The sequence below is a fragment of the Anguilla anguilla genome, chromosome 15, assembly GCF_013347855.1.
Source record: "Anguilla anguilla isolate fAngAng1 chromosome 15, fAngAng1.pri, whole genome shotgun sequence".
NCBI classification, from domain to species: Eukaryota; Metazoa; Chordata; class Actinopteri; order Anguilliformes; family Anguillidae; genus Anguilla; species Anguilla anguilla.
This window is the reverse complement of record NC_049215.1, coordinates 3,561,067-3,588,494: the sequence shown is the minus strand read 5'-3', so window position 1 is coordinate 3,588,494 and position 27,428 is coordinate 3,561,067. Positions and strand designations below refer to the sequence as shown.

Genomic DNA, 27,428 nt, shown 5'->3' with positions numbered 1-27,428 from the left:
AGAAACACTCATCAGGAGGCAGGCATGGATGTGTCAGTGACTACTGTTCGCAGGAGACCTCAGAACAGAACTATAGAGGCTACTCTGCAAACAACTAGTCAGCCGCAAATAAACAATAGTAAGGTTACAGTTTGCTAAGAAGTAACTAATAGAGCCTGCACAGTTCTGGAAAAAGGTCTTGTGGACAGATTAGACCAAGATTCATGGCAGAGCAAAGTGTTTCAGCTAGAAAGCTAGTGCCTGAGATCCAAAGCACCCCCACCCCCACCTGTGAAACATGGTAGTGGGGGCACCCCCACCTGTGAAACATGGTAGTGGGGGTGTTATGGTTTGGGCATGTATGGCTGCCACAGGTACTGGCTCACTTGTCTTTGTTGATGATGTAACTATGGATAACAGCAGCAGAATGAATTCTGAAGTGGGCAGAAGCATCTTATCTGCTCAAGTTCAACCAAATGCCTCCGAATTCTTTGGATGGTGCTTAATTCTTCAGCAAGACAATGATCCCAAACATATTGCCTACGGAACAAAGTCTGTCACCTGATCCGAATCCAACTGAACAAGTGTTTCATATGCTGAAGAGAGAACTTAAGGCAACTAGCCCCTTGAAACAAGCAGAAACTAAAGATGGCTTCAGTACAGACCTGGCAGAGCATCACCAGAGAAGATACTCAGGAGATGTCTATGGATCACAAACAGTCAATGCATGCAAAGGATATGTAATAAAGTATTACACATGATGACTTTCATTTACATAACAATACTATGTCCCACACATTATGGTTGAAATGGGGGTGGCTATGTAGAAAAGAGCTGTAATTTCTACATGGTGAAACCGAAATGTATAAAAAATACCCTTAAATAAAAGCAGAGAATGTGCACTTCAGTCACATGTGAATTATTTAATGTGGAACACAGAGCCAGATCAAGAAAACGTAAGTCTTTGTCCCAAACATTATGGAGCTCACAGTGTATAAAAGGAGAAACAATGAAGGGATCTGAGTGAGTCTGACGATGTGTTGACATACTGTAGAAAGAACAGAGCTGCCGCAGAGCATGGCAATTCACAATGTCCTGCCTGCTGACACAAGGACAAAAAAATACAAAAAACAAAAAAACAAGAACCGTCCACAGCTTAGACGGCTATCCCTACATCCATGGTGTGGATGTTTCCTTAATGAAAGACAGGATGACTGTCAGGATCTGGTAATGAACCAAAGACAAGAGATCCTGCGAAGCGTCACTGTGCTGCTGTTTACAGGCAGAGAAGCCTCAACAACGGTGGCCCTCCCTTTATCGATTCATTGATTAATCGGCTGGATGACTGGCTGGCTACATCACAAGCGGGAGATTAAGAGCTCTGGCTGTTCTGCATATTGTTAAATTCCCCTCTGCATTTCTATTTACATGAAGCAAAGAGCTAGTTACACGGTCAAGAGATTAAACGTTTATCTCCAGGCGTTCTCGACATAAACTGCGAATTGCCGGACCCAGTAAATAACGTCTAGGAATGTGCCAGGTGATTGGCGGCTGCCTTTGGGTAGGAATTCTCCGAAGAACTGCAGGCCAGCAGGAAGCAGTGCCTGGGTCTGCAGGGAGTGCTCTGGGCCAAATCAATGCATCATCCCAAGGTCCTTGCTCATGAATTTGTGGAGGCATTTCGAGACCACGGGTGCCAACTTACAGATCACATGTCAAAAAGAGGTTCGGTCTGCCGTCCCTGTAGACTCCAAACAAACAAAAGGAAAATATGACTGAATAAAAAAAAGCAATACAAAGAAAAAAGGTGTTGCTTATATATTGTGTTTTAAAAAATGAAAACGCACATGCACACACACACACACACACACCCTTGCACGCACACATTAAATACGGCTTTTCCCAAATGCAATTTATAGGTTACATTTTAATTATTTTATTATGTAATATGATATGACTGTAGTGTTTGTTTGACATCCATATAATCTCTGATGTCTTGTTCAAATTGCTGCTCCCCACTGGTCCCCTAATAATGCATTTCCACATTAATTAGGACTGGAATTATGAATTATATGCTTGTTCTATAATTATCATTGGAATATACACTGCTCTGTCATCAAGCAGAACGTGTGATTGTGTGACATATAAACATGATCACAGAATATATACACACGTGCATGCACAAACACAGCCTTAGATGTGTTAAGTACACTTTTTTTTCCTAGGCTAAATTTGTTTTCCATGGGAACCCTTAAAATTAAGGAATTGTCAGTTACAGAGTCCCAGTCTTGTATTTTCTTTCCCTCGCTTGAACTAGAAAGTAGAACCGTTCCTAAATAATGGTGTTCACCTTTACTACAGCTTATTCCGGTGTCTGATTGAAAAATACTATGGATTTATATCCGTGAACTAAAAGGCAGGATTCCACCATATGTTACTAGGTTATATAGTACTGCAGGCTATCTTTGTCACGTCATATTTCCAAAACCGGTGGGCTATTTCACTTACTGCTCACATGTAGCATTAATAATCTTTCTAAATATTATTCTATTTAAATCTTTTGTATGAATATTTTGCAATATATAAGGCCCCCTAACAAGTTTACAATAAAATTCACTGTGCACTTTATGCAGACTCCCAGACAAGAACTTCTGTCCCATTGTTGTTTTAGCATTTCGTTATCATTGTGGGATCTTGTGAAAAATAAACAAATACTTTTCTTATCTTAACTGTACCAACAATTATGCTTAATTCAGATAATTGGTAGCGTTTAACGTAACAAAAATATTTTTATGTTTTTTATTTTATTTTTTAATTTTTATTTTAGAAGGACCGATAGTCCTACGGTGAGAGTAAAGTTTTTGCATACACCAATATGCAATATTATTAACATGACATTTGAATTTGGCTCCATTGCGGCCACGCATGCGCAATTTGAGGCATGCTGGCTTCTCTAGAGCAGCTGTTTTGGGTTTGAAATTCCAACATGGCAGAGGCTGTGGTCAGTCTTCCCTTCACTAACTTGGAATGGTTTCAAATCGCAAGCATCCTCGCATAACCCGAACACCCATTCATCAGCACATACATCGGATCGATGAAACTCTAACCTTCAAGGCTGCCACACATACAGGTAAGACTGCACGTTAGTATACCCGGGATCTGGACAATTAAAAAAATACCGAAGCTGTGCCACGTTTGAGCGACAGCTTTATGATTTAACATGCCTTCATCGAACCTTTGTATTCGCGATTCAGCGGAGAAAAGCTTAGTGCACACGCATATCTCTACACTGCTCATTATGTACAAATAGTATTGCTTTAACGTTACAGAGAATTGCGGGAATATGGGTTCTGATGCGGCTGGGAAAAGATCCACGCGTATTTCCTTCAGGATACCAGTGTTTGGTGTTTAATGAGAGCGTGCGAGAATGGGGTGGGGTTTAAATTGTTTCAAAGTAACTTTTCAGCGATGAGAAGTTCATGCATGTATCATCGTTTGAAAAAAAGTTGCGGAGATCACTACGGATATAAAGCTGGGAAATGGATACAGTGTCATTGGTTTCGTTGTGGGGGCAACTGCAGGCATATCATCTATTTTTAAAGTAGTGGGGGACTGTGTGGTGGGTGTATCGTTTCCTCGGAAAGCTTTCGAGCGAAAAATGCAAGTTTTAATGCCACCTAAAATACTCTAATCTTCACATTTGTCAGATTCATTGGTGTTATCAACGGGAGCGATTAACATTAACGCGGACCTGCGTTATGCTCATACTTTAAAAAAAGTGTTTCCTGTGTCTTCACTTGTTATCCAAGTGATCTTTTGTTGGTGTTGCTTTCCCTTAATTATATGCATGTAGGCTAAATGAGTACCTGACGACAAGGGCCCACGTTTCAAGGCAGTGAAATCTGAGAGCACAGCGGAAAATGACTAATGAAAAGCAACCTTTGGAATTCCTCCTTGTGAAATTCCGATTCAGCTTTTTTCTTTTTCTGTTTTTTTCCCCCTGATATCGCAGCAAGAAATGATCAGTTGCACCACTGTTAATGGTATGTCAATTTTCTTATCTACTTCACTTGCACTTAACTGCTTTAAATATATATTCAAAAAAACAACTTTGGAGTGTTATGGTTTCATATATATATATATATATATATATATATATCATTGCATGTAATTCAGTGTTTGTGTAGGTGCACACGCTGATTTGTGCCTTAGACTAAATTATGGAATGTATTTTGATCAGAGCTCTAGATTATAAATTGTGAGTTCAATTGAAGAACGTATATCTAGTAAATTTTATTTTTATTTTTAGGCTACTATCATCTTCAATGCATGTTGGAATTTCACAGCATTGAAATGTATTTACCTGTTTTGTTGTGCCAGTTTACACATTCTCTTTTTGTTGTGTTGAATCCTTTTTGAATCAATTTCATTTTTTGTCAACACGGTATTAACCTGTTTTGTATGGTTGCAACAAAAACTAGTTTGCACGCTATAGCCCAAAGTACGAATACGTTATTTTCGGAATCCACTGAATTTAAAACGATGCTCTTTGTTTTGTCTCTTGGTTTTGTGTTTTTATATCAGAAATGTTATCGGTATGAGTGCAGAGTCATTTAGCAATACGCGGGGATGCGATTACCTTGGAAGATTTTCCCCGTTTGCATGTTAAAGCTGTAATATATATTCAGGGCAGATTGGTCAGCTTGCTTCTGATGAACAGGGTATCACATTTATACATTTTAAATCGGGGACAGAAAGGAGTTCTACTATCTAGTTATCTGAAGGAGAAAATGTTTTCCGCTTACTGATTTCATTTTGACTGCATGTTGAAAACAACATCACGGATGTGGCAAATGTAGTTCGAGTGTACTTGAACAGTAGGGTAACGTAGTGTGTGTGTGTGTGTGCGTGTGATACGATTGTTTCAAGTTTTGGTTGCGATTGATTTACTGTCACTAGGCCTACGTATGATCTAAATTAACGCGCAATTAAACTGCCCTCATGCAGTGCATAGTTGAAGTTTAATATTTGTGTGCTGTTTATCTCCCGATGTTTACTACTGAAACGAGGACTAAAAGTTAAAATGACTATCGAGTGGAGGTTACGTGTGCATTAATCTGCATCAATCCGCTGCATTCGTCGATAATAGGAAACGTGTCATTTAAGAGTGCCTGCCAATGTGGCAGATGCTGATTATCGATTGTTGCGCAGTATTTAAATGTTTTCCTTTATGTGCGAAATAAAACCCAGGCCCGTACATGCTATAATTCTGTAACGGATTGACGTTCATCGTGTTATTTACTTAAACTGAGAAATGTAGTCAGGTTATATGTCTGACCTCAGCTGATGCCACTTCGATGAGCTCTTCAGTATAAAACTGTAATGGACACTAATCACATCAGGGAGGGCAGGCACGTCTGCCCTGTAAATATAAGAAACTAATAGACGGTTTGGACATCACACTTTCAGCAGCATTTAAATATTATGGACAACGGTTTTGATGGCTACCAAACAACACAACAGGTTATATCACGACGTGATTTATTGATTGTGTGTGTGTGGGGGGAAAGAAATAATCAGATGCCAAGCATTGTGCTACTAGGTAATACACGTTTCCATGGCCTTGCGAATACTCTAGCCTACATTACAGAAGCGTAATTAGATGAGGTCAGTCCTCTTTCTGCAGTGCGAGTTTCCAATACAGCTTAATTTATAGCTGTGCATATAACATGCATTTGTAGAATTGTTAATGTAAATACATACTACGACAATAGTGATTTGTGCTAAATGTACTTGTATATAGCTTCCATTTGCATCTTGTTATTTAACATGGAAATTAATTTCAGCAACTATGGGCTGAAGTGTGTTTTCCCTCTTCAGATATGACACTGCTGAACTTGAGAAACACATTCATTATGGAAATTTGTGGTCTTTTGTCCCTTACTTTGAAATATTCAAGTTGAAAATACTGTTTTTGTTTGTCTTTTCCATAAGTATAAACTACACTCAAAATGTTGAGTTTACATTTTTGAATTCCTTGCACATCATGTCTTCATCATCCAGAATGTTGCATGTTTCATCAGCATTTTAGGATGGTGGGGGAAGGGGTTTACAACTGAATGACTCTTTATGCAGCCCCTTGTACAATGATGTGCTATTGCTTGTTGGAAGAGGTATTCAAGATTATACTTTGCATGTTGTAGCAATATGAACGGACTGTACTCTAAATTGAAATGATTGTTCAGTAGTTCACAGCGCTGGTGAAACGGTTGTGAATAAACTATCACACGGCACGCATTGTGCTTTAAACTTTGAACTGTGTACACATTTATTTTCAGTAAACACCATGGCATACTCTTGCCAGTGTTGTTTGTCGGGTAAAACGGGTCTCATTGGTACAAATAAGCCAAGTGTAGCATCCCCTGTAAAAAGGTCGTCTTAATACATTTCGTTTTAGAGACGACCCTCAATAGAGGGTCACCCTTGGAGAAATATATTTCCCCCTGTTTATGTTTCCCACGAATTGGATGTTGATGACAACGCTAGCCGTCATATTGATTGTTTGGGTAAGCAACGTTGTGGGTTAAGTGCGTCGTTCTGAATGGCTGGCGAAAGTGTGCAGAGTTCATGTGCACGCTCTCAGCCCTGTAGCTCGCGTACGAGGGCGGAAATTGTAGTGTGCGTGCCCGCACTACAGGGGGTGAAATTGCTGTTAGTCTGCATTTAACCTGCAGTCGCATCGCCCCAATATGCATGCTAAACGACGTGACACCCCCGCTCCTGATTGTGGCGCGCGCGGTCGGGGGCGGAGCCAGGAGCTAACGCGGGTGTGGAGTTCGCGGCGGCGTGGCACGCGCGATGACAGATGTTGGCCCCGCCTCTTTTCGCCACCCTCTATGCTTGACATTGCGCATGTTGACGTGCGAGCGGAGAGTTTTATGCGTGCAGACAGAGGAGCTGTGGAACAAGCAGAAATGGCCTCTCACGGGCAAAATGGGGAGCTAAAATAGATGTGATTTCCCCCAACCCCCTCCAATTTATTTAACCCTCGCCCCCCCCCCCCCCATCAATGTCATGTCTTTCAGTTATTTTAGTGTAAGACTTTAATTAACCCTCCAGTTATATTATTTTACAGAGAAGTTATTGTGATGTCATATGCACATTTGATATTTAACTACGTACTGTTGTCTATTCTGGCATATCTTTCCAGTTGTCTATGTAATGCATTATGTTATTGCGTGTTTATGTTCATTGTATTCAATTGCAAAATAAAATATTTCTGTAAGTTGTTGTTATTACAATAGATTTGCTGTGGACTGTGTAGCAATATGACATGTATGTGTTGTGTGGAAGATGCACACAACGATGTAGCATTAAATCAAATTATATATTTTTGTTGGTGCTGTGTGTACCTTGGCTAATGATAAATCTCTGCTCTTAGCTTAAATTTTATATTAGAACAATTGTGCCTTCCATTTTATAGGCCTTTGGATTTCTGCGGAGATTAGTTTACAAACCGAGAGGATGGGAACTATGTTTTCACAGACGGAGATCTGATTCATTTTTCACTGGCGTGTTCTGAAATGCCCTTGTTTAGGAAGTTGTCCGGAGTCTGACGCTGCTGAATAATACATTCGATGGAATTTGGCGAGTGCTGTGAAGCATGGCTCAATTATCGAACCAGTTTGAACATCCTAAACGATCAGTTTCTCTCTCCCTCTTGTTTTAGAATGGTTTTTGCCATTTTTAAAATGCTAAAAAAAAAAAAAGGCACTGTAATTTTGTACTTTGTAATTATTTTTTTTTCATACACATCTCGGAGTCTCTGTGAATTAGTCTGAATGGCATTCAGTGCTATTTTCACCCCAGACCTGGTGGCTGTGTACTGCTGACATGTCCTGGAATGCCAGAAAGGTGTGACACGTGGTCTCAACTGGTTTTGACAGCTTTTGTGGATTTAAAAAAAATGTAGTTTTGCATTGACACACATTTTTGGTGTCTGAAGGCTGAATCAGCCTGTATGTTCAGTTAAAATCCTGAGTCTTGTTTTTGTTGATGTGATTCTGTAATTTTGTGCAGCTGAAAACATGAAAGTATTTGAAATTTGATGGCACAAATAACACGCTGAGGAGAGAATTCACATTCTGGACTTTTCAAAAATATTTTTCTATTTTAGTGCATGTTTTCGATTTGCCCTGGCAGTTTTGCTTGTGGTGAATTATATTGTCTGTAAGTATGTTAACTAAACTTCATTGCACATAAAAATGTCTGAGCCATTTGAAAACAAACTCTAAAACCGAAATAATATAAAATAGCTCTAGCTCTTATATAAAATAGCTTTAAAGCAAGGGTGCGCAACAAGAGCCAATCCGTTTTCTGATTCTGACTCCTGCTCTTGTTTAATTGGCTCAGTCATATCTTGATCTGTCATTTGTATAAGCACCAGTTACAGCTGCAGGTCGCCAGTGTATGCTAAAGATTTTACTGCGCTGAAGTACAGTAGTGAACCGGCGTTGATTATACAGCTGTCGGAAAACAAAAACTAAGGTAATTGGTTGGAACAAAAACCAGCACCCAGACCGATCCCTCCAGGCCCGGTGTTGTGTACCCCTGCTTTAAATTATTATTTGTACAACCGCGTTTCAAAAACTTTACCTTCGATTCCTTCAAGACGTACACTACATCCAGAAAGTGATCTATCCCTTTGACAGAGAGCAGTCTGAATATAAACCTTGACATCTTAATTATCCACTTCAATCCTATAAACCCAATAGCAGAAAATTCATAAATGGCTTTGGCTACCGTGCGTGTTAGTAACTTTTACTACTTGTTATACACAACGACTTTATTCCCTTATCCCGACCGTAAGAAAAACAAGCGCGGAGAACTTTGACAGATGTCGATCTGATGAATCGTAATTGTGTCTATGCGGTGTCCTCCACCTTCCGAGGATCGCTCTTCGCCTGATTGACGGGGAGTGTGCAGCCTTCCCCGGTTCTGTGCGTGACGCGTCGTTTTGTCTCAACCTAACTTTGACGCACAGACCCCAGATAATAAAGGGGTAATGAGAGGGGGCCAGGCCGGGCCGGGATTATGGTGTGTGTTTTGACAAACGGACTGTTTGAAACCGTGTCCTTTTGTCTGCTTTGTTTACACTATTCATGCCGTGATTTGTCAGCGACCCCAAAAAAGACCAAGTGGGCAGAATGGGGGGGTGGAACGCCCGACGTTCCTTCAGGTGTCCTGTATAAACGTGTCAGACTGACAGCGGTGGACGGCGTTCAGATTCCGAGAAGCTTCCAGAAGCTGTCCGGTTTGACTGAAGCTACCTACCGGGGTGCACCCGCGGTGAGAGTTGAAGCGTGGACACGTTTGTTGCTCTCGGTTACGAGCCTGATCCGTTCTCCCCGTCTTCTGTCTTGATAAAGCAAAGGATCAAATGAAATCAAGCCAAAGATTGTCTCTCTCTCTTTTTTTTTTCTTCTTTTAAACAAATATGCTAAATGTTGGCTTTTGTGATTCCCCCTTGAAAAGCGAGGGAGACCCCAAGGGAGGTAGACTCATGCAAATGGAACCAGTCCCGTTTCTTCTGAGAGCTGTTTTTTTTTTTCCACCTCTCTTGCACTTTCTCTCTCTTTTCAGTCCGTCCTCCCTTGTGGCAGCTGGCTGCGTTATCTTTGTGTGCTTCTCCGTGTGCTGACAGTTCTTTCAGTGATCTAAGTTAGGGCGCATTAGAAAGTGGAAGCAGCCGTCTGTTGCTGTAGCGAGAGACGTGTTTGCTCTACTGCAAAGATGAAGGACCGCGGATCCTTGACATCCTTCCCCCTCCTCCCTCCCGCCATCTACCCCCCCCCCATTTTTTTCTACCATCTCATTTAGACGCATCGACTGTCTTCTCAGACCGTTTGTGTGTGTGTGTGTGTGTGTGTGTGTGTGTGTGTGTGTTTTGACTGACAGCGTATGGCATAGGCATTTTTAAAAATGCATACATGTCCATTATCTCTGCCTAGTGTGTGGATTCTGTGTGCATTTGTGTCTCTTACTGCCCTGATCTCTGGTGTACAGCCGATATTTGGCTGCTGCATAGAAAACAAAGCTGACAATTAAAACAATAAAAAAAATTAAAAATTGCTAAAATTAAAATTTAAAAAATCTCAGTAAATGCGTGGAAAAATGCAGGCTTTCACCGTATCTAATGTATATATATTTATTTTGTTGTTGAATCGAAGAATATAATATGCACATCCAAAATTCAGCCTAGTGCTAAGCAAAAGGTGTACGATGTAAGCAAATATAAGGATGTTTTTGGTGGAGACGTTTTCTTAGACATCTAAGACGTTTTTCTGAATCCCCCTTTATTGTAAGCGAAGAAGGAATTCTAAGGCCTTTGCTCAGGGTTTTGCTGGGTTTTGTACGGTCTCCTATTTAACAAAAAATGCTGTCCACAAATATGAATAACTAACCACGTGAAACATTGCTTTAAAAAGCCCCATAGCAGACATGCTTTGGTCAGTCAATTTTAATACAGTGTGTTATATGGAAAATTTTGCTTAGTCACAGCAGATTATTTGTTGGCTGTCAAAGGATTCAACCGGAAACTCTGGGGAGGAATCACACGGAGGGATGCAACATGGCCAACCGGCTATATTACATCCAAAATGCCAGAATCTGCGAGTTACAACCATAATCTCTTACTGTATTGTGACCACCTGCAATATGAAATCAGAGCTTTGTTGGCTGTCTGAAGAAATGTCATGCTCAAGATAACATGGAGCAGACTGATGGAAACACAGACTTTAAATTTGGAATAGCTTTGCCTCACACTGTTATTACATTTAGTGCATTTAAAAGAGTAATTATAAATTAAAGAACTGTTCGCCGTTTTGGACATTATGCCACACCTATTTAAGAATTAAATCGCACCGTTGCGTTACCAAAAATACCAACTTGAGGAATAGCCCATGTGGTAAGAGTCACATGATTTTATGGAATATAATTTGACTATGAAAAATATTTATTTTTAATTGCAACAGGTAGGTGATGTGATTTGGATCTTATCATTTTTAAATGATATAAGAATTATAATAATTCTAATATTTTTTTACAATGAGGATGTATGCATTTATTTGGTTATAAATCTGAAATGCTCAGTCATATTTAGGCCTCTGTGCTAACATTTTTTCCCCAAGGAGCACAATGCATCCCAATTAGCAGATGTGCTCCTGAATACTTTTTCCAGTTAGCGCACGTCCTGTTTTCATGAGCAAACGCTCCTAAAATGGGAGCCCTGTAGAGCCCTGATGTTCATCCACCGTTCGCTGTTGCAGCCTCTGCTGTTGATTTCGAAAAGCACGGGCGAGCACGCGCTCTCTGCTGAAGCGTGTGATGCCAGCTGCCTCCTCTCATCACGCCGCAGCTCACTGCCGAGCTCACCGCTGAGCTCACAGGCATGAGTCTGAGGAGGATTCCTCGTGTGCAGCTCAACCGGTGGACTTGCCTGTGCCCCTGATTGGACAGCAGTGCTCACCGCTGTGCGTTGAGACGGTGACGGCCTACCTGGCTGGCTGAACCCCCCCCCCCCCCCCCCCCCCCCCCCGTCCATGGGCGATCTAGCGTGGACTGCGTCACCCTGTGGAGCTGCCGGCTACAGTTGGCCCTGGCCTGGTCTGAATTCCATACCAGACCATGGGATAGAATGGTGCCAGGATGAACTACCTGGCACCCTATCTTGCTGGCAAATTGTAGTAAACCCATTCCTGATGTCTGGTTGGCCTGACTGTAGAATAAGCTTTCTCGATAATGACTCGTTACAATAATAATGTTTATTGCTTTATTATAGCTAAATATAGCAGGATACCTTATGATAAGATTTAGCTTATGTTAACAAGCAGCTGGCAAGTTACTTAAATCAACAACCGATGGTGAAAAATATCAATGTCATTTTGGCAGGAAGAATACTTAAATGCTGCCGAACGCAGTAATCAAACCGTTTTAAACCGCCCTGTCTTCATTCTTTTCCTCTGTGCTGCTTTGATAGTTCAGGAAAAAAAGGCGTCTGTTTTTATTCTGAGGTTTTGTGTGGAAATGGGGAAAAAGGTAGTCTTGTTTTAGAAGTCGAGTCACTGGGGAACTGCGACTGATGTCACGCACATCAGAGCGAGGTATTCCTGTTGGTGGGAAACGGAGGTTCCTCCACGGTGAGATTGGCCCCTTATTTCTCAGCACGCTGTTTGAACTCTGCGGTGAGGAGAAATGGTATATTTTAGAGTTTCACTGACTCATTTATGGCCCATTGGTTTTATTGCTCTTTGTTGATTTTTTGCGAGGAGGCAGGGACGATGCTCTGCTTTAGTTGTAACGTTGACAAATGCAGGCATCTGTTGATATTACCGAGCACTCCGTATATCGCTGCTTAATGTCTGTTTTGTTGAAATGCGTTATGTAAACGTTTAACTGAGAGACTGTGTGTGTGCATGCGTGTGTGTGTGTGCGTGTGTGAGTGTCTGTTTGTGTGAGTGTGTGTGCACGTGTGTGTACGTGTCTGTGCGTGTGTGTGTGTACGTGTCTGTGCGCGCGTGTGTGTGTGCACGTGTGTGTACGTGTCTGTGCGTGTGTGTGTGTACGTGTCTGTGCGTGTGAGTTTGTGCGCGCGTGTGTGTGTGCACGTGTGTGTACGCGTCTGTGCGTGTGTGTGTGTGTGTGCGCGTGTGGAGTGGGGGGAATGGGAGGTGCGCGCGTGTGTGTGTGTGTGTGTGTGCACGCGCGGTGTTGTTCAGCTGTGCGTGACATGATGTAACTTGCTGTGCTTTTGAATTGAATACATCATTGTGGGCCGTTAAATTCAGGCCATGCATGTCATAAAAGTAATTTAAATGATTTGAACAGAATATGGCTTTGTGTCAGCTTTCCTTTTTTTTTTTCTTGCTTGCAGTTTCAATCAATGAACTATAGGTTTTGTTCCGGCTCCCCCTTCTCTTCTCTTTGGCTGTCTCTCCTCTGTGAAAGAGAAGAGACAGTTTGATGCCTATTGGGAATCCGTTAGAAAAGACAATCTCCTGGCGTCCAAAATTAGGTTTAGCAGTAAGGCTTTTAATCTGGACTTGTAGAAGATTCATGAGCATTCATGGATTTGTTTTAGTAATTACCATACCCCATGTGGCAGGTAGAGACATTTGCAGAAAATACTGATGTCTTCATTACATTGTATCCATTTTAATTAGGTCTTCTAAACTTTTGATTCATAATGGCTATTATGATATTTTTCCTGTTCAGTTCAAGGAGACCAAGGATACAAGCTGCGCATGCATTAGGGCATATCAGTCCAAAAGAGCACTTTATTTTTCTGGAAGCTCTTTTTAATGAAAAGATTTCACTTCTTTTTAAGTATTTGAAAGGGATATGAATAATTTTGCAAGGCCTCCTGTGCAGAATAACCTTCTTTAAACATGCCATTGATTTGTCCTGTGGAATGTTACCAATAAGTAGGTTTTTATGTGCAAGTAATAAATGTGTAGATTAGTGATTTTTAATATAAATGCAATTGGCCACTAATCAAAAATGTGTTGTCACTTTTAATGAAAGCAAGGAGGTTTCATTAAACAGCTACTGATGTGCATGCAAAGCTTTTTAATTATAAGGATATATTATGTGATTTGCGCTTCCATCATTTAAAAAAAAAAAAAAAAAAAAAAAAAAACTTAAGTCTACTTCATAAAAATGTTCTGTGGTGCTGTGAGATTGTCTTCTGTAGTGACAGGAATGAATTGTAAAAGAATAAGAAACTTTTGTTCAACTTTGGTCGGTATTGAAACTCCACGCGCATTCTGGTGGAACAGGTCTTTTCAGAATTGGGAGACTGAAGTCTTTGGTAAACCTAGGACCCTTGCCAGCTGCAAAACCTGTTATTGACTTAAAATATACTGCAGGAATAGGCTTTACTCGTAAGGAACCTTTCTCAGCAGCTTTTGACACCACTTGTGCTAAGTTCATGCAAGTAAGATTTGGTCCAATTAGATGGTCGTGGAGTTCAGAGTTTTTGGGAGAAAAGAAATTGGGCTGGTGTAGTGTGCCCACTGTGTTGCATTTTGTAATACTGAAGGTGTTTCAACACCATGTTACAGTGAAGCATGACAAATTATGGGTGTAGTTTTTAAGTTTGAATAGCAGTGGTCGCATTTGTGCTAGAAACTGCGTTTCTGCCATCTGTTGCTAATTACTGCAGTTCTGCTTATTCGCAGCTTCTTGCCACCGAAAACATTTCTGTCATTTGGACAAGATATCATCCCTTCTGCAGCGTACCAGCTCTGTGTATCACACTCTGCATTTGCTTACGAATATCTGCATTGCGTTACAGTTGGTAAAAGGTTTAAAATATGAGCTAACTGCTTGTTTGCTATTATTTATTTTTCCTTTTATAATTTAACTTCGGTGGCCAAATGTTACTTCAGCATGGAGCAAGCAGTTGAAAATGAACTACTTTCTGTGCTCATACTGTATTCTAGTGAACAGGCAGAAATGTTTGCTTTGCCACATGTTTTGCTGTTTTCATTAATGTTTATACTTCTTACCCATAGAAGGGGAACAGAACTAAAGTCACAGCTAGCTAATGAGATGTCCTTATAATTTACTGAAGTGCTGTAACGATCTGTCTCTCTAGCTTGCACCACTGGCTTGCTCCAACTTATTCTTGTCCCCGAAGTCAGAGTTCACCGATTTTGAAATTCTCTACTCATTCAAAGTCAATTCTCAAGACAGAAGGACAGTCGAAAGTAAACTCATTGTACATCTTCCTGCTGGGTGATGGAGCATGAACTAAAAAATGAGCTTTCATCTGGAACATTTTTGTGGATGTTAAACAAAACTATGGCAAGAGTAACAGTAGATGAGATATTTCTCTCACACAGACTAATGGTGAATCTCCAATGTGTTATCCATCCTCAATAGAGTTATGTTTTATGGGCTGGCAGCCTGCCAGGATTGATTGACAGAAACAACCTTGAGTTCCAGAGAAAACAACCACCTTTTGGAGGGGAGTGCTGTCTGAGTGTTCAGCGAAATACTCATAATAATGAAAGAAATTCCTAGGATTATTATTACTGAAACCGTAATGAATACTAGCTGTTTATATGGGCCATTCATTTGATAGCGTACATGCAGCAAAGTATTTTCTCTGTATTCTAGCTATCCAGATATTTTATCCAGTTCTAGCTATCCAGTTATTTCAGTTCATTTTATTTATTTATTTATTTTTTTTCCAGTGTCACCATGGAGTTTGGTCATGATCACACCTCGTCGTTTCCTCACTGACCGGTCCGGTTGGGATGGTCTGTTCTTATGCACTTGGCTTCAGGGCAGCAGCTATGGAATCTCAGGCCCAGGACAAAATATATTGGGAGTTCCCCCCCGAATATATATATTGTGAACCAAATCTAAAATGGTTACACCCTCATTCTGGCCCCCCCCCCAGGGCCTGTGCTTGAGACAGTTTCCCAAAGCCCCCCCCCCCCCCCCCTCACACACACACACACACCCTCACACACCCTATCTGTGGCCCTGCTTGGCTTTAACATCACTGACTCTCATTGGAGGCATTTACGTTTTTAAGATACTTTGACTTGTACTCCTGTGTATTTGCTGTCTGGGTGGTTTCCGCTTTAGCTTCCTGGATTTCATTTTCAGTTCAGGATTCAAGCTGAAAAGGAGAACACGTGTCTCTCGTCACTTTCCCTTGTAAAAAAGAAACGCAAACTAAAGCAACATTATCAGTCAGTGTATTGTGTCTTCATGAATTACTTTTACTTCTTTATTTTCCTGTACTATGTGTTGTGGAGGGTGTTCACATAAATGGATGTTTACACGTGTAGCTAGCTTGTGAACGGAGAGGAAGATTGTGCCAATTCAGTGCTTTTTTTAATGAAAGTAATTGAAAAGTTATCTTCATATGTGTGACCGACATGGTGGACATAAAGTCTAATTCACATGGACAAATAGCTTGAAAGAATGCACACCCATTCAAGGCCATTTTTATTGATCCGTCTGCAGAAATTTACCCAATAATCTGGGTGAAAAAGTTATAAAATATTAATGCATTTACTTCAGACAAAATACACCATCCAAAAACACCAAAAAGAATCCAAAATGTTTTGGGGTTTGATATTACTGGAGAGAAGTATGAGTTTTGGGTGAGTAGTGTTTTTGCCATTTAAGTTTTCTACACTAATTGCTGCCAAAATTAAAATTGCAGCTCATTTATGTTTTACATTATGAGACTAATGTGTTAATATTTGGGTTGAAGGAGGTTGCTTTCGGTCAGGGGTGCACAAAGAAGGCTGATTAATTTCAGGATTTCATCCCAGTCTCTGCACTACCGTATTTAATTTACCCAAACATTCATTTTTATTTGACATTTTTGTTGCTCTGTGGTTTGATGTAGGAGTGAACTAGCACAGCTGGTTAAAAAATAAAGTCAGAATAACTGCTTGGAACAAAAACCAGAGCCTTCCACTATTGCTGTTTTAGCTGGCGTTCAGTGATATGGCTGCATGTGGTTAAATTTGCCATTTTTTTCTGTTTGTGTTTTATATTCCGGACTTCGCTGGTGGAATCTTGTTACCAGAAATATATGCGACCGGACGTATCATCAGATGCTGGGTCTGGGTGCTGCTCTTCTCTCTCAGAAGGCATGGATTGCAGTGTGATTCATTTCAATTCTGTTAACATCCCATCTTGGAAAAATAAAAGTTTTTCTGACTGCAGCCATATAGAAATGTCATGCTGTGTGCAGCCCTTATGAGTGGGTTTTCTCTCTTTCCATATTTTTGGTGGGGATATCCAAAAACATCATGCCGAATGTTGTTATCAGTATGAGAGTAGAAGTGTGGGTAGAATAAGTCATGGAGACAGCTGAATGGAGCGTTCACATTACAGAAAAATAGGGAGTTGCAATTTCTTTGCCAGTGCCACAGGACTTCAGACAAAAGGGGGTCTGCGTTTGTATTTTGTGGTTGGGAAAATGATTATTTTCCGCGTGTGTTCGGACGTTCTTGCATTTTTAAATTAGGGTGACAATTTTAGCTTTATCAGGCCTTTGAGAATTGAAAAGTGTGATAGCTTGGAGTTTTGTGTTGTCCAGTATTCAAGAGCATATGGCTGGAGCGAAGGGTGAGAAACTGAACAGTCATCATTTATGAAAGGCAGTTTAATTCTTATGCTGCTTTATGAATATCTCATGTTTTCTATTTTGTAGGTCAACAGAACTGGATTTTAATTTGCATTCTGTAGAGGAGGGGTGTCTTTTCTGAAAAGGGCCGGTGTGGGTGCAGGCTTTAGTTTTAGCTCAGCACTGTGACAGCTGAATAAACTAAATTAACTAGTTGTTTTCAATCAAGACCTTGATGAGCAGAATCAGGTGTATTAAGCTCCATTTACACTCTGATGTGACCTGATTCCCATTTCTTTCCCCCTCCACACCTGACGCAGATCGGATTTAATTGCTTTGTACGTGGTGTTCCGGTACAATTCCGATCGCCGACATCCATCTTAAATTTGAACACTCTGAACTGCTTTTTTCCTGGCAGTGTGGCTGCGTTCTGACGTCATGTATGTGCAACACATTAAGTACGGACGTGCTCCTAGCTGGTTAGTGCAATGTTACTTTTTTTAGCCCTTTTTCTGTTTTTATTTATTTGCATTGGTAAAAAGTGCATTGTTTCCTGCACTGAATTATGGCTGACAAGTGCTTAAAAACTTTCTTATGTATTATTTTGCTATCCGTGTTTTCATTACTTACTTTTTTTTTCTAATAGCAATTAAAAATGTTATGCTTAGAAAACAGATACGCACACATATATGATATATGTGTGATCTCACCGAAATATCTCACCACCACCAAACGCCGGCCTTTGCTACTGAAATAATGGCCGTGGTTCTCATTCGGGGCTATGGGGGGGGGATACGGGCCCCGCCAGCCTCTCCCACACACTGAGGGCACTGACACGTCGTTCTGAAGCCAGTTCCAGGAGTTAATGACCGTGGGACAAATGTATGTACTCTCTAAAAAGTTCACTTTTCAGAGACTGAAAAACCGCACGGACTATTAAGCACAGAGAGGGTGTGTTTGCGCGAGAAAGGTGCGATATAGAGCAATACCCCGCGCCGGTAGCGAGCCACAACAGCCCTCCTCCTCCGACGACCCACTTCCTGGCTGGGTTTGGTCGGCGAAATGGAGTGGCTTTCTCAGGAAACTCGACTGGAAAGTGCAAATATTCGCTGGTTTTTCTTGTTACTGTAAAAATTTTCGACCACTGGAAATCATAGGAGTGCCCCCACCCCCACCCCCCCACCTGTGAGTCCTCTTGTGTATTCATGCCTTCTCAACAGAAGTAGTGGAGGTGCCTGTCGCGCACATGTAATTAGACATCAAATGTGATGGCCCTTCTCCATCTTTTTACCATCAGTTGCTGTCACTTGCATGTCCTGCCTTTGAAGCACAGGGCACTGAACAAAATCAGCATCACCGTAACTTCACTGGGTTCCATGTTGACTTCTGTCTGTTGCCATGCGCATAGAGCATGGCCGACCTTACCTGTGTTGCTCTATGCGCATGTGCGTCATACACACCGCATTGACATGTGAACGCCCAGGCCACATGCGGGTCATGTAATGTAAACACTATAGTCAAAAGAACAAATTTCAATTTTAAAAATGAGATTTAGGCATCGAGACCTGCAGTGTAAGTGCAGCCTTAGTGTTGGGCTAAAACATGAACTTTTGTCCTCATCAGACCTTTTCGGATAAGATTAGGCACCCTTGCTCTAGTGCGCAGGGAATTCATTTCACATATTGGGATCCTAAAACAGATTTCCTCTAATCCATATTGAAGCAGGTAAAACTACGCTGTTATATTTTAGACATTTATCACTCTTATCCAGAACAATTTTCTCAGCGTATATTCTTTACGTACTGCCCATTTAACGCCTGCATGTAAGTGTGGCCATACCTGTTTAAACATTTTTCTGGGAAATAAAAATTCTGACCGTCTTTGACTGACCACCTCAGTATTATACCTTTTGCATACGGTAAATGCTTAAGAATATATCATGCCATAATTATATCAATAATATCAGTTCTAATAATATCAAGGAAAATATCTTGCACATTTTTCCAATTCAACTTCAAGAACCTTTTAAAAGAAACCTCAGTTGCATCAGTAATATCGCTCATTGTAGCTGTGTTAAGGATGCACATTAAGTGTTTAAGATCTAAAACTGGAAACAGCTTGTTTGTGCTTCTATTGAGTATGGCCTAATTGACGGATTTACCTGATCCACATGGAGTTAGATTGATTTCAGTGAAGGAAAGAAACTCCTTTTATAGAGTTCACCATTATCCTGCAGGTTTTATGGCATTAACAGGCTTGACTCTCCTTGTGTTTTCATTATCAAATCGCCACTGGCATTAATGTATTATAAAATGACGGTTGTGAAGAAATTATTCACACGCTGTCATTCTCTTATCCGTTGTTGTTAGCTATGGGGAATAAAACAAGCTTAGTGATTTTAGAACCAACTTTTAGAGCTTTTGCGTGATCCACCTATCCTGTTAAATAGGTCCCAAAATCACAAATAATATAAAGTTCTGCTTATAATTTTAAAATTAATTATCCATGTCATGATTCTAAAAGTTTTTGTGAATTATGGCTTCAAAAATGAGGTCATATTGAGATGCATATCGGATCTGATATGCATATATCTATGCATATCCGACTGAAGCTGTGTAAGTATGTGTGTGAGTAAGTATGTGTGTGAGTTGCTTAAATGACAGCAATGACCCCTTGAACACGGTACTTATCCTGATTTTCTTCAGTAAATATCCAGCAGTATAAATCGATTGTAGGTAAAAAGAATAAACTGTAATTCATTCTGTATAGGTGTATCTGCTAAACGGCTGTATACTCACAATCTGGCTTTAAAATGAGGTTAATTGATATTGTCATGTTTTTTACAGTATGATTAAGCATTTGAATGGCAGATGTAGCTAAAATATTGTGTATGTACAACAAAAGTCTTTAGATTAAATTGTTGTACATTGTACTGGCAAACTGGTGAAGTAATTGGTGCTTCAAACTTTTTTTGCATGTATGATGACAAGTCATTTGTAGAATGAAAATACTTGTGAGTTGTATGTATGATTACTTTTAGTGATATTAACATAATGGATTGAATTGTGAATAGTGCTATGTGCAATCCAGGACTGAAAGGTAATATTTGAATAGGGTGATGTGTCACTAAAATATGGTGTATATGACTGATTATATCATATTTATTTTTAAAATATTCTCATTATATATTCCCAGATCGTGTGTAGTGTGATTAGTAGTGTGATCTTTTTTTTGAAAGGCATGTATTTATGAATAAAGTTTAATTGTTTTGTTATCATTTTTGTTACTGTTCTGATGTTTTGATTGATGCCTGAAAATGATTCACATTTTCATCTGCTCCCAGGTGATCATTACCCTTGAGAATTATACTTGTATAGCCTATATGTGTGTGTGTGTGTGTGTGTGTGTGTACAGTGCTGTCAGTGCTGTACACACTATACAGTGCTGTCAGTAAGTAAGTATTTGGGGAGTGACACGATTTGTCTTGTTTTAACTCTGTACTCCAACACATTGGATGAATTTGAGGTTAAAGTGCAGACTGTCAGCTTTAATTTGTGAATATTTAGATCCATATCGGGTGAGCCATATAGGAATTGCAGCCGTGTGTATGCGTAGTCCTCTCATTTTGTGGGACCAAAAGTAATTGAGCAGTTGGCTGCTCAGCTGTTTATTGACTAGCTGTGTGTTTTGTGTTGTCGCATCATTAGTTAATGTACAAGAGAGCTAACAATATGTGCGTGTGTGTGTCTGTGTATATACTAGGGCAACTGCAATATCAATGTAATGTAATGCAGGGTTGTTATCTGTCTTTGATAATTATTTTTGCACTGGAGAGTCAAATATGATTTTTTCAAATGTAAACATGCTTTTGTCATCTACTTGTCTTTGAAATCAGTGAACATGCCAGATGTGATCCTGTGAACTGTGAGTAAGTTATTTTCATAGAATCAAGATATTCTGTCATGTTTATTTGTGTATTCCCCATGACTGTGTGTTTTGCGGTCACATCAATTCACAATGGATACAATTATGTTTGAAATGTAGTGCATTGTCCTTCCCCACTTTGCCTATAAATATCGAGCCAGATGTGGCTGCATCCGTACAATAGCCTCCTACCGCCTCAGCTTTTCGGCTAATGTGGACTTCCAGTCTCAAAGTCTGAGAGGTGAGCTCGGAAGGGAGATGAAGGGGGGGGGGGGGGGGGGGGGGGGGGGGGGGGGGGGGGGGGGGGGGGGGCGTGTAGGCCGAGCCGGTGGTTTGAACAGAATTGGCCAGCCCTTGGGTGGAAGCGTGCCTGCCTTCTGGAAGGCCGGGGGCCTGACGGCCGGGGGGGGGGGGGGGGGTGAAGCTGGACGTGTTCTGGGGGCCCCTGTCAGTCTGTCACCGAGGGTCCTAATGCGCCTTTCCGGGGGGTACCTGAGGGATCCGCGCCCCCCCCCCCCCCAAAAGTCGCCGGCCACCCGCTGACAGTGGGTTGTCACGGGGGAGAGCGGTGTCACCGTGTGTATGTTTGCCGGTGACAGACGACCGGACACCTGTACACCGCGGTGATGCCTGCATAAGTAAGGGCGGCTTTGCCCGGGTTCTCTGACTGACCCAAGAAGGCGAAAAGCAAATTATGACCGACTTGACGGACGTGTCACGGTCCTTTGGCGCAGGGGGTGTCCAATCGTATCCAAAAATGGGCCGGCGTGGGTGTGCTGGTTAATGTTTTAGTCGAGCGGTATGACAATGCCCGATTTAACTAATTGACTTATCTTGGTCTTCAATTAAGATCTTGACAAGTAGGATCAGGTGTCTTAGTTGTGGGCTGAAACAAAAACCTGCACACGGGCTGGTCCTTTTCGGATAAGGTTGGACACCCCTGCTTTAATGCAATGGATCCTAGTGAGCTGGCCTAGCCTCTGGTCCTAGTGAGCTGCTTGTGTGCTCGTCTCAGTTTTTAATCTGTGCATAATTGATCAATTAAAATGATTTATTGCACAGCTTAACCTCGTTTGGTTTGTTGGTTGCCAATTTTAAGGTTGAAACGAAACTCAGCATTCTGTGGGGCGCTGTTAGAACAAAGCCGTGGACCCCAGGTTTACCAGAAAGAGCTTAAATAATGCATTTATATTTCTTTCTCAGATTATGCATAATTTGATGTTTCTGTCAGAATAGCTGCTACCGCAGGCCAGGTCAGAGGTCATCTAAGTCAGTGTTACTCTCCCAGTAGCAGAATTTTCACACTGGAAATGGATTATTCAGTGCTGTTTGGCTATCCGGTTCCATAGTGTCAAGAAAATAGATCGGATGTGCTTTTATTTCAGCCAGTTTTTCAAGCTCTCTTCGTGTCTCCTCCTAATTTAATTTTATAATTTAAAATAAATAGAATAGGCATTCATTCATTAATTAGGCTAAGTTATTATTTATATAGGTTATGATTTAATTGATCATAAATTTGTATATTCAGCAGGGTGTTTGGCAACCCTGTTTGCGATTATTAATACTTTATGTGAATCTCTTGATCGTGACACGACTTCCTCCTCCTGAAATTAAATTGGTGTCACCTGCGTGAATCTGTTCTCTTGATTTTTCCGTCCTCTATTCATCATCGTGATTCATAACTGTCATCGGAGAGGTGGATGTCAAGAACAAGGAAAGCGAGAGTCCTGCGTTCTGGACAGAAGTATTACCGTGGAACTCTCAGTAGGTCATACATGTGACAGGTTTATAGAACGTCGGCAGCACAGTTTTAATTCTCAGTTACCGCAAACTGCACGGTGTCCCTGATATGCATTTCATTTATTTTTTGTTTTTATGTGCTTGTCTGACATACCTACACTGAAATTTCCATGTGTAAATAGCAGTGATTCATATCATAATTACTGAGGCAGCATTGTTCTCTTTCTGCAATTGAAAATGCACCTTCTTTTTAAGCTTATATTCCCGAAAAGCGTGATCAGACAGGCTTTGCATCTTGACCACTGCGGCTCAATGCGAATGTTTCCTCTTCCGCCGCAGCTGGCCCGCAGACGAGGTCGAGATGCAAGATGAGACCGAGAGGAAAGAGAGGATTTAAGAGACTTTAAATTGAGCGTGAGGGGGGAAGACGGGACGCGGGGGTTTAGAAACGGGGATTGACACGGGCGATTTTCATCGCGGTTAAGCGAAATTCACCTCCTCTCCGTATAATTTATTGGCTGTAATGCCAAATTACTCGCACTTCATCCTTGCATATTTAGCTTTTTTTTTTGTCCACATTTTGAATGCAGTGACCCAGGTAAGATTCTGGAGGTGAATATGAATAAGCACTCTCCTCAAAACTCTGACTGGGTACAGCAGTCATCAGAACAGCAACCTGATCAGATACATTCCTGAGGACCATTATCATTTCTGCATTTATATAAAAAATAAGTGAAGTACTGCATTGTAGTGCTCATCATATGTGATTTATTTTCAGTTTAATAAAGTCCCAGTTTTCTGCATGTATCTATTATAATAATTGTAAGTGTGTAAGTGTTGATTAAACAGATTTTTTTTCACATTACACATTATGTTACATTCGTTTAGCCAGCACTCTTATCCAGAGTGATTTTGTAATGTAAGAGAATGAGTGCATTCACTTGAATTGTACGAGTAACGGTACCAGGTAGAACAGCGTTCCCAGACTGAGTGTGCGGGCAGAACATCTCTAAAACACTAATGGAAGTAACCTACAAACCGAAATGCAAATCCTGAACACACACAAATTACATTATAAAAAGCCTGAAAAGAAACTAAAATAAAATGAGCTTCCTTGTTGCATGACTTAGAATGGTGTGCTGTAATTCTCCCCAATCACTGCATCATCCTTTGTAAATTGTGGAGGACCTACTCCTGCAGGCATGTTTTTCGTAATTGACAGTACACAACGATGGTCCTGGGGAACTGCGCGGCTCGAACCGCTACCGTAGGTAGACCGCAGGCAGACCACATGCGCCCAATCAACCAATCGGGAGAAGGGAATATCCTGCTGACTGTAACCCCCCCCCTGCTGTGGGTGATTCTCTGGCCAGTAATGCGTTAGGGTTCCCATCCAGTCCGCACTGACGGGGCCGAGTTTCGCCCTGGACCGTGGGGTCTGTCGCAGCTCAGGTGCTAGATCACAGGAAGAGGTTTGCGTTGAGGTTTTGCTCATTTTTTACATTTTTTACATTCTTACATTCTGAAGGCTAGATTACAGTGAGACTCGTTTGCCTGCTCTGGTGGGTAATACGGACCCATTGCGCAGTTCACGGGCTGCATAAGGTGTTATTTTAGGGACGATTCCAAACCACTGGAGGCCCGTGGCGGCTACCCTCTCAAACGGCGACTTTGCGTGACCGATGCCCGCTGCCGAGATCAGAAGAGCGGGATCTTAAAGAGTAAATCATTTCTTTTCATATCCTGCTCCAGGTTTTCCCCAGAGGTGACGTCTCCCAGATCTCCGCTTCTTGATGCTCGGGCCTGCTTTACAGATGGAATCTCTGTCCGTCCGTTTCTCACACCGGAGAACCGCCCCCTTCCGCGCGTTTCCGTTTTTTAAAATCTCGAGCGGTTATTGTGCTTCTAGGTTGCGGTGATTCTTAAAGCCAATTTGCGCTTGAGCAATCGGTGACCCGGGGGTCGTGTCTATCGATGAGTGGGATTTGTTTCTTAATAGAATTGTATCTAATTAATTAGCTTTTAATTGGGCAAACCCAGAACATGCAAATGCAGCACATTCAGATTCAATCATTACTTAACTGCGTAAATGATTTTGAACGCGCATCTACTTGAGGGAAGATAGCTTTTTGTGTGTTATTTTTTTCTGTTACTGTCTATGTAATTGTAAAGGAACCTGATTTGTGTGTACATTTCCCCCTGACTGCTTGTCTGTGTATCAAACATTAAGCCTGGATGCAGACACTTTTTTTATTTATTTATTTATTTATTTATTTTTTAACTGGAATAATGAGGTCTCGGCATTTCTGTCGCCATCAAAAACTGAGTGGACCCATTATTTCCATCTTGACTGTGGCCGATCAGCCTGCCTGGCCTTTGGCTCCTGCGTGCACTTGTTACGAGCCGGCTGAAGGACAGCGGGGGGACCCTTGCCACGCGTTCTCTTTTCGGCTTCATTTGGGGGCGAAGGAGTGGGCCCTCTGTTCGGGACCACCAGAAGACCCCCGCGCTCGGGGGAATGAAGGTTCGGTCCGCAGCCATTGGCCCCCGCGTGAAGGCTCTCCTGCTGGAGCCCCTTTCATTCCGCTGACCCCCCAATCCCCCCCCCACCCCCCCCCATCTCATTTCCGCCGGGCCGCTTGGCAGGCCCCCGCGTCGGCGCGGCCCACGCTGGCATCACCTCCCCCGCCCCCCCACCCCCCCCCCCCCCCCCACCTACCCCTGGCTTCTGCTCCCGCCCGCCAGCCGCCAACCGCTGCCTCAATCAGCGGCTCGTCGCCAACGGTTTCCATTTCTGCTCATTAGTCCAGCCGGTGGCCGGTGGTCCGGCGTGACCTGTTGCGGGGCCGCTGTTGCTCGGGCCTGTTTGCGCTTCGTTATGGTGGGGAAGGCAGGACGCGGCACCGCGGAAATGAGCGGGACTCAGCCTGCAGCCTGGGCGAGGCCGCCGTTGTGAAGCTGGAGCTCCGCAGGGCTCAATTTAGAGCCGTTGAAAGGGGACATTTTGAATTCTCAGACGGACCCCGGAGGTATATGCAGTCCAAATGCACGCCCGCTTACAGCCTACCGATGTCATTATTTACTTTCGTGTTAATACGCTGCAATCTTGTGAATAATGTGGACGCCTCGCTTATCTTAAAATGAGCGTAAAAGTGGCAGTTGGGTTATAAGCTTTTGATATTTACGTTCTCTCGTTGTTTGAGGCGGTTTAAGAGCATGAATCACGCGCGAATGATAAATGATGTTGATCGGTCGGTTTCCTGTCTCAGTGATATGAACATGGAACCGTCACTGAAGCTGCTCCCTGTGAAGAGCCTGTATTGAAGTGGAGGGATTCATATGCTAACATCGCAAGTTAAATATACTTTACACAGCTCACCTTACAACTCGTTTCTTTTGTTGCCTTTTGGCTAATGTTGAAAATTTTGCTTCACAGTTACGCTAATGCTGAGTTGATTATTATTATTATTATTGTTAATAATAATAATAATAATAATAATAATAATAATAATTAATAATATTATTCATACTAATATTGCTCTGAAAAACCCCATCTCTCAAAAAGCAGTATGAATGCATTTTGATATGTGAGCTGCGGGCCTATTTTCATTTTTTTTTTAAACTGTATTTTCACCCATGCTCTTCAGTGTAAGCGCAAGTCCTTTTCAGTGGTAGTGAATACGTGTATGTCTGTTTTAAGGTAAATGGAGGCATCGGCGTTACATTCCTTGTGTAGTTCACCTCATATTGCCGAGCTGAATGCTGCAGAGGGGTGGGGGGCTGGAGGTGGGGGTGGAGTGGAGTGGGGGGGGGGGGGTGATTTTGTGGGTGAACCAATTTTCTAGACAACCTTCTCCTTGTTTAAGTTCCCTTTATAGTTTTGCCACTTCAGTTCAGTAACTTTATTTCAGCGCATCTCAGACATTTCTGTCTCGGTATTGAGCACCGAGTCTCTGGGCAGCCTAGTTTCGCCATTGTCCAGCCAGTGACCTTAAAGCTGAACCGCAGTCAATAGTGCATCGCCGCACGCACGGGGCTTCGGAAGAGAGACCGTTATTCACAACTGCGGACAAACTCCCTTTATTTAACGACACTGCACTTCATTTCTTTTTAATTAGTCTTTCATGTTAAGGCGCTCAATTACTATTTAATACTGGGGGCGATTAAAACAATGGGCCGGGTTAGGTTTGTATAAAAGCCATTCATTCAAGCCTCGCTTTTAATAAATACAGTAGCCTGTATAAAGTCGGCTGTAAAAGTTTACTGCTTTCACGGATCCACGGGTCACCAGATTAATGCTTCAAATTTTAGCTGAAAGAATATGTGTCATATCGAATGAATTGTAAAGCGCTTTAATTGCAGGAAATCCATTAGAATGTCACACCTTTATTTTACCTTAAAGGCTGCCATTTTAAATTAAAACCTGACAGTGTGGATTTAAGTATGATGGTGATTTACTTCGGTGTGTGTGTGTGTGTGTGTGTGCGAGATTGAGTGTGTGTGTGTGTACGTGTCTGTGTGTGTGTGCGTGTGCGCACGTGTCTGTGTGTGTGTGCATGTGTCTGTGTGTGTGTGTGTCTGTTTACCTAAGATAGACAGGAAATTGCGAGCTTAATTGGTTATAAAA

At 41.8% G+C, this 27,428-nt stretch overlaps 1 protein-coding gene across 3 annotated transcripts in view; it reads left to right on the top strand.

Annotated features, from left to right (window-relative positions):
* The first annotated feature begins 2,956 nt into the window (after window positions 1-2,956).
* The window catches only part of LOC118213695 (fidgetin-like), a 44,398-nt gene continuing 19,926 nt past the window's right edge, over window positions 2,957-27,428 (top strand). The window contains exons 1-2 of one of the 3 annotated variants that reach the window (XM_035392738.1): window positions 2,971-3,109; window positions 3,992-4,022. In XM_035392738.1, coding sequence (XP_035248629.1) covers window positions 3,998-4,022 — 25 coding nt within the window. In that variant the 5' untranslated portion in view covers window positions 2,971-3,109; window positions 3,992-3,997. Of the gene's footprint in view, window positions 3,110-3,453; window positions 4,023-27,428 lie in introns of those variants that run through there. The other 2 variants (XM_035392736.1, XM_035392737.1) reach the window with 2 other exon arrangements.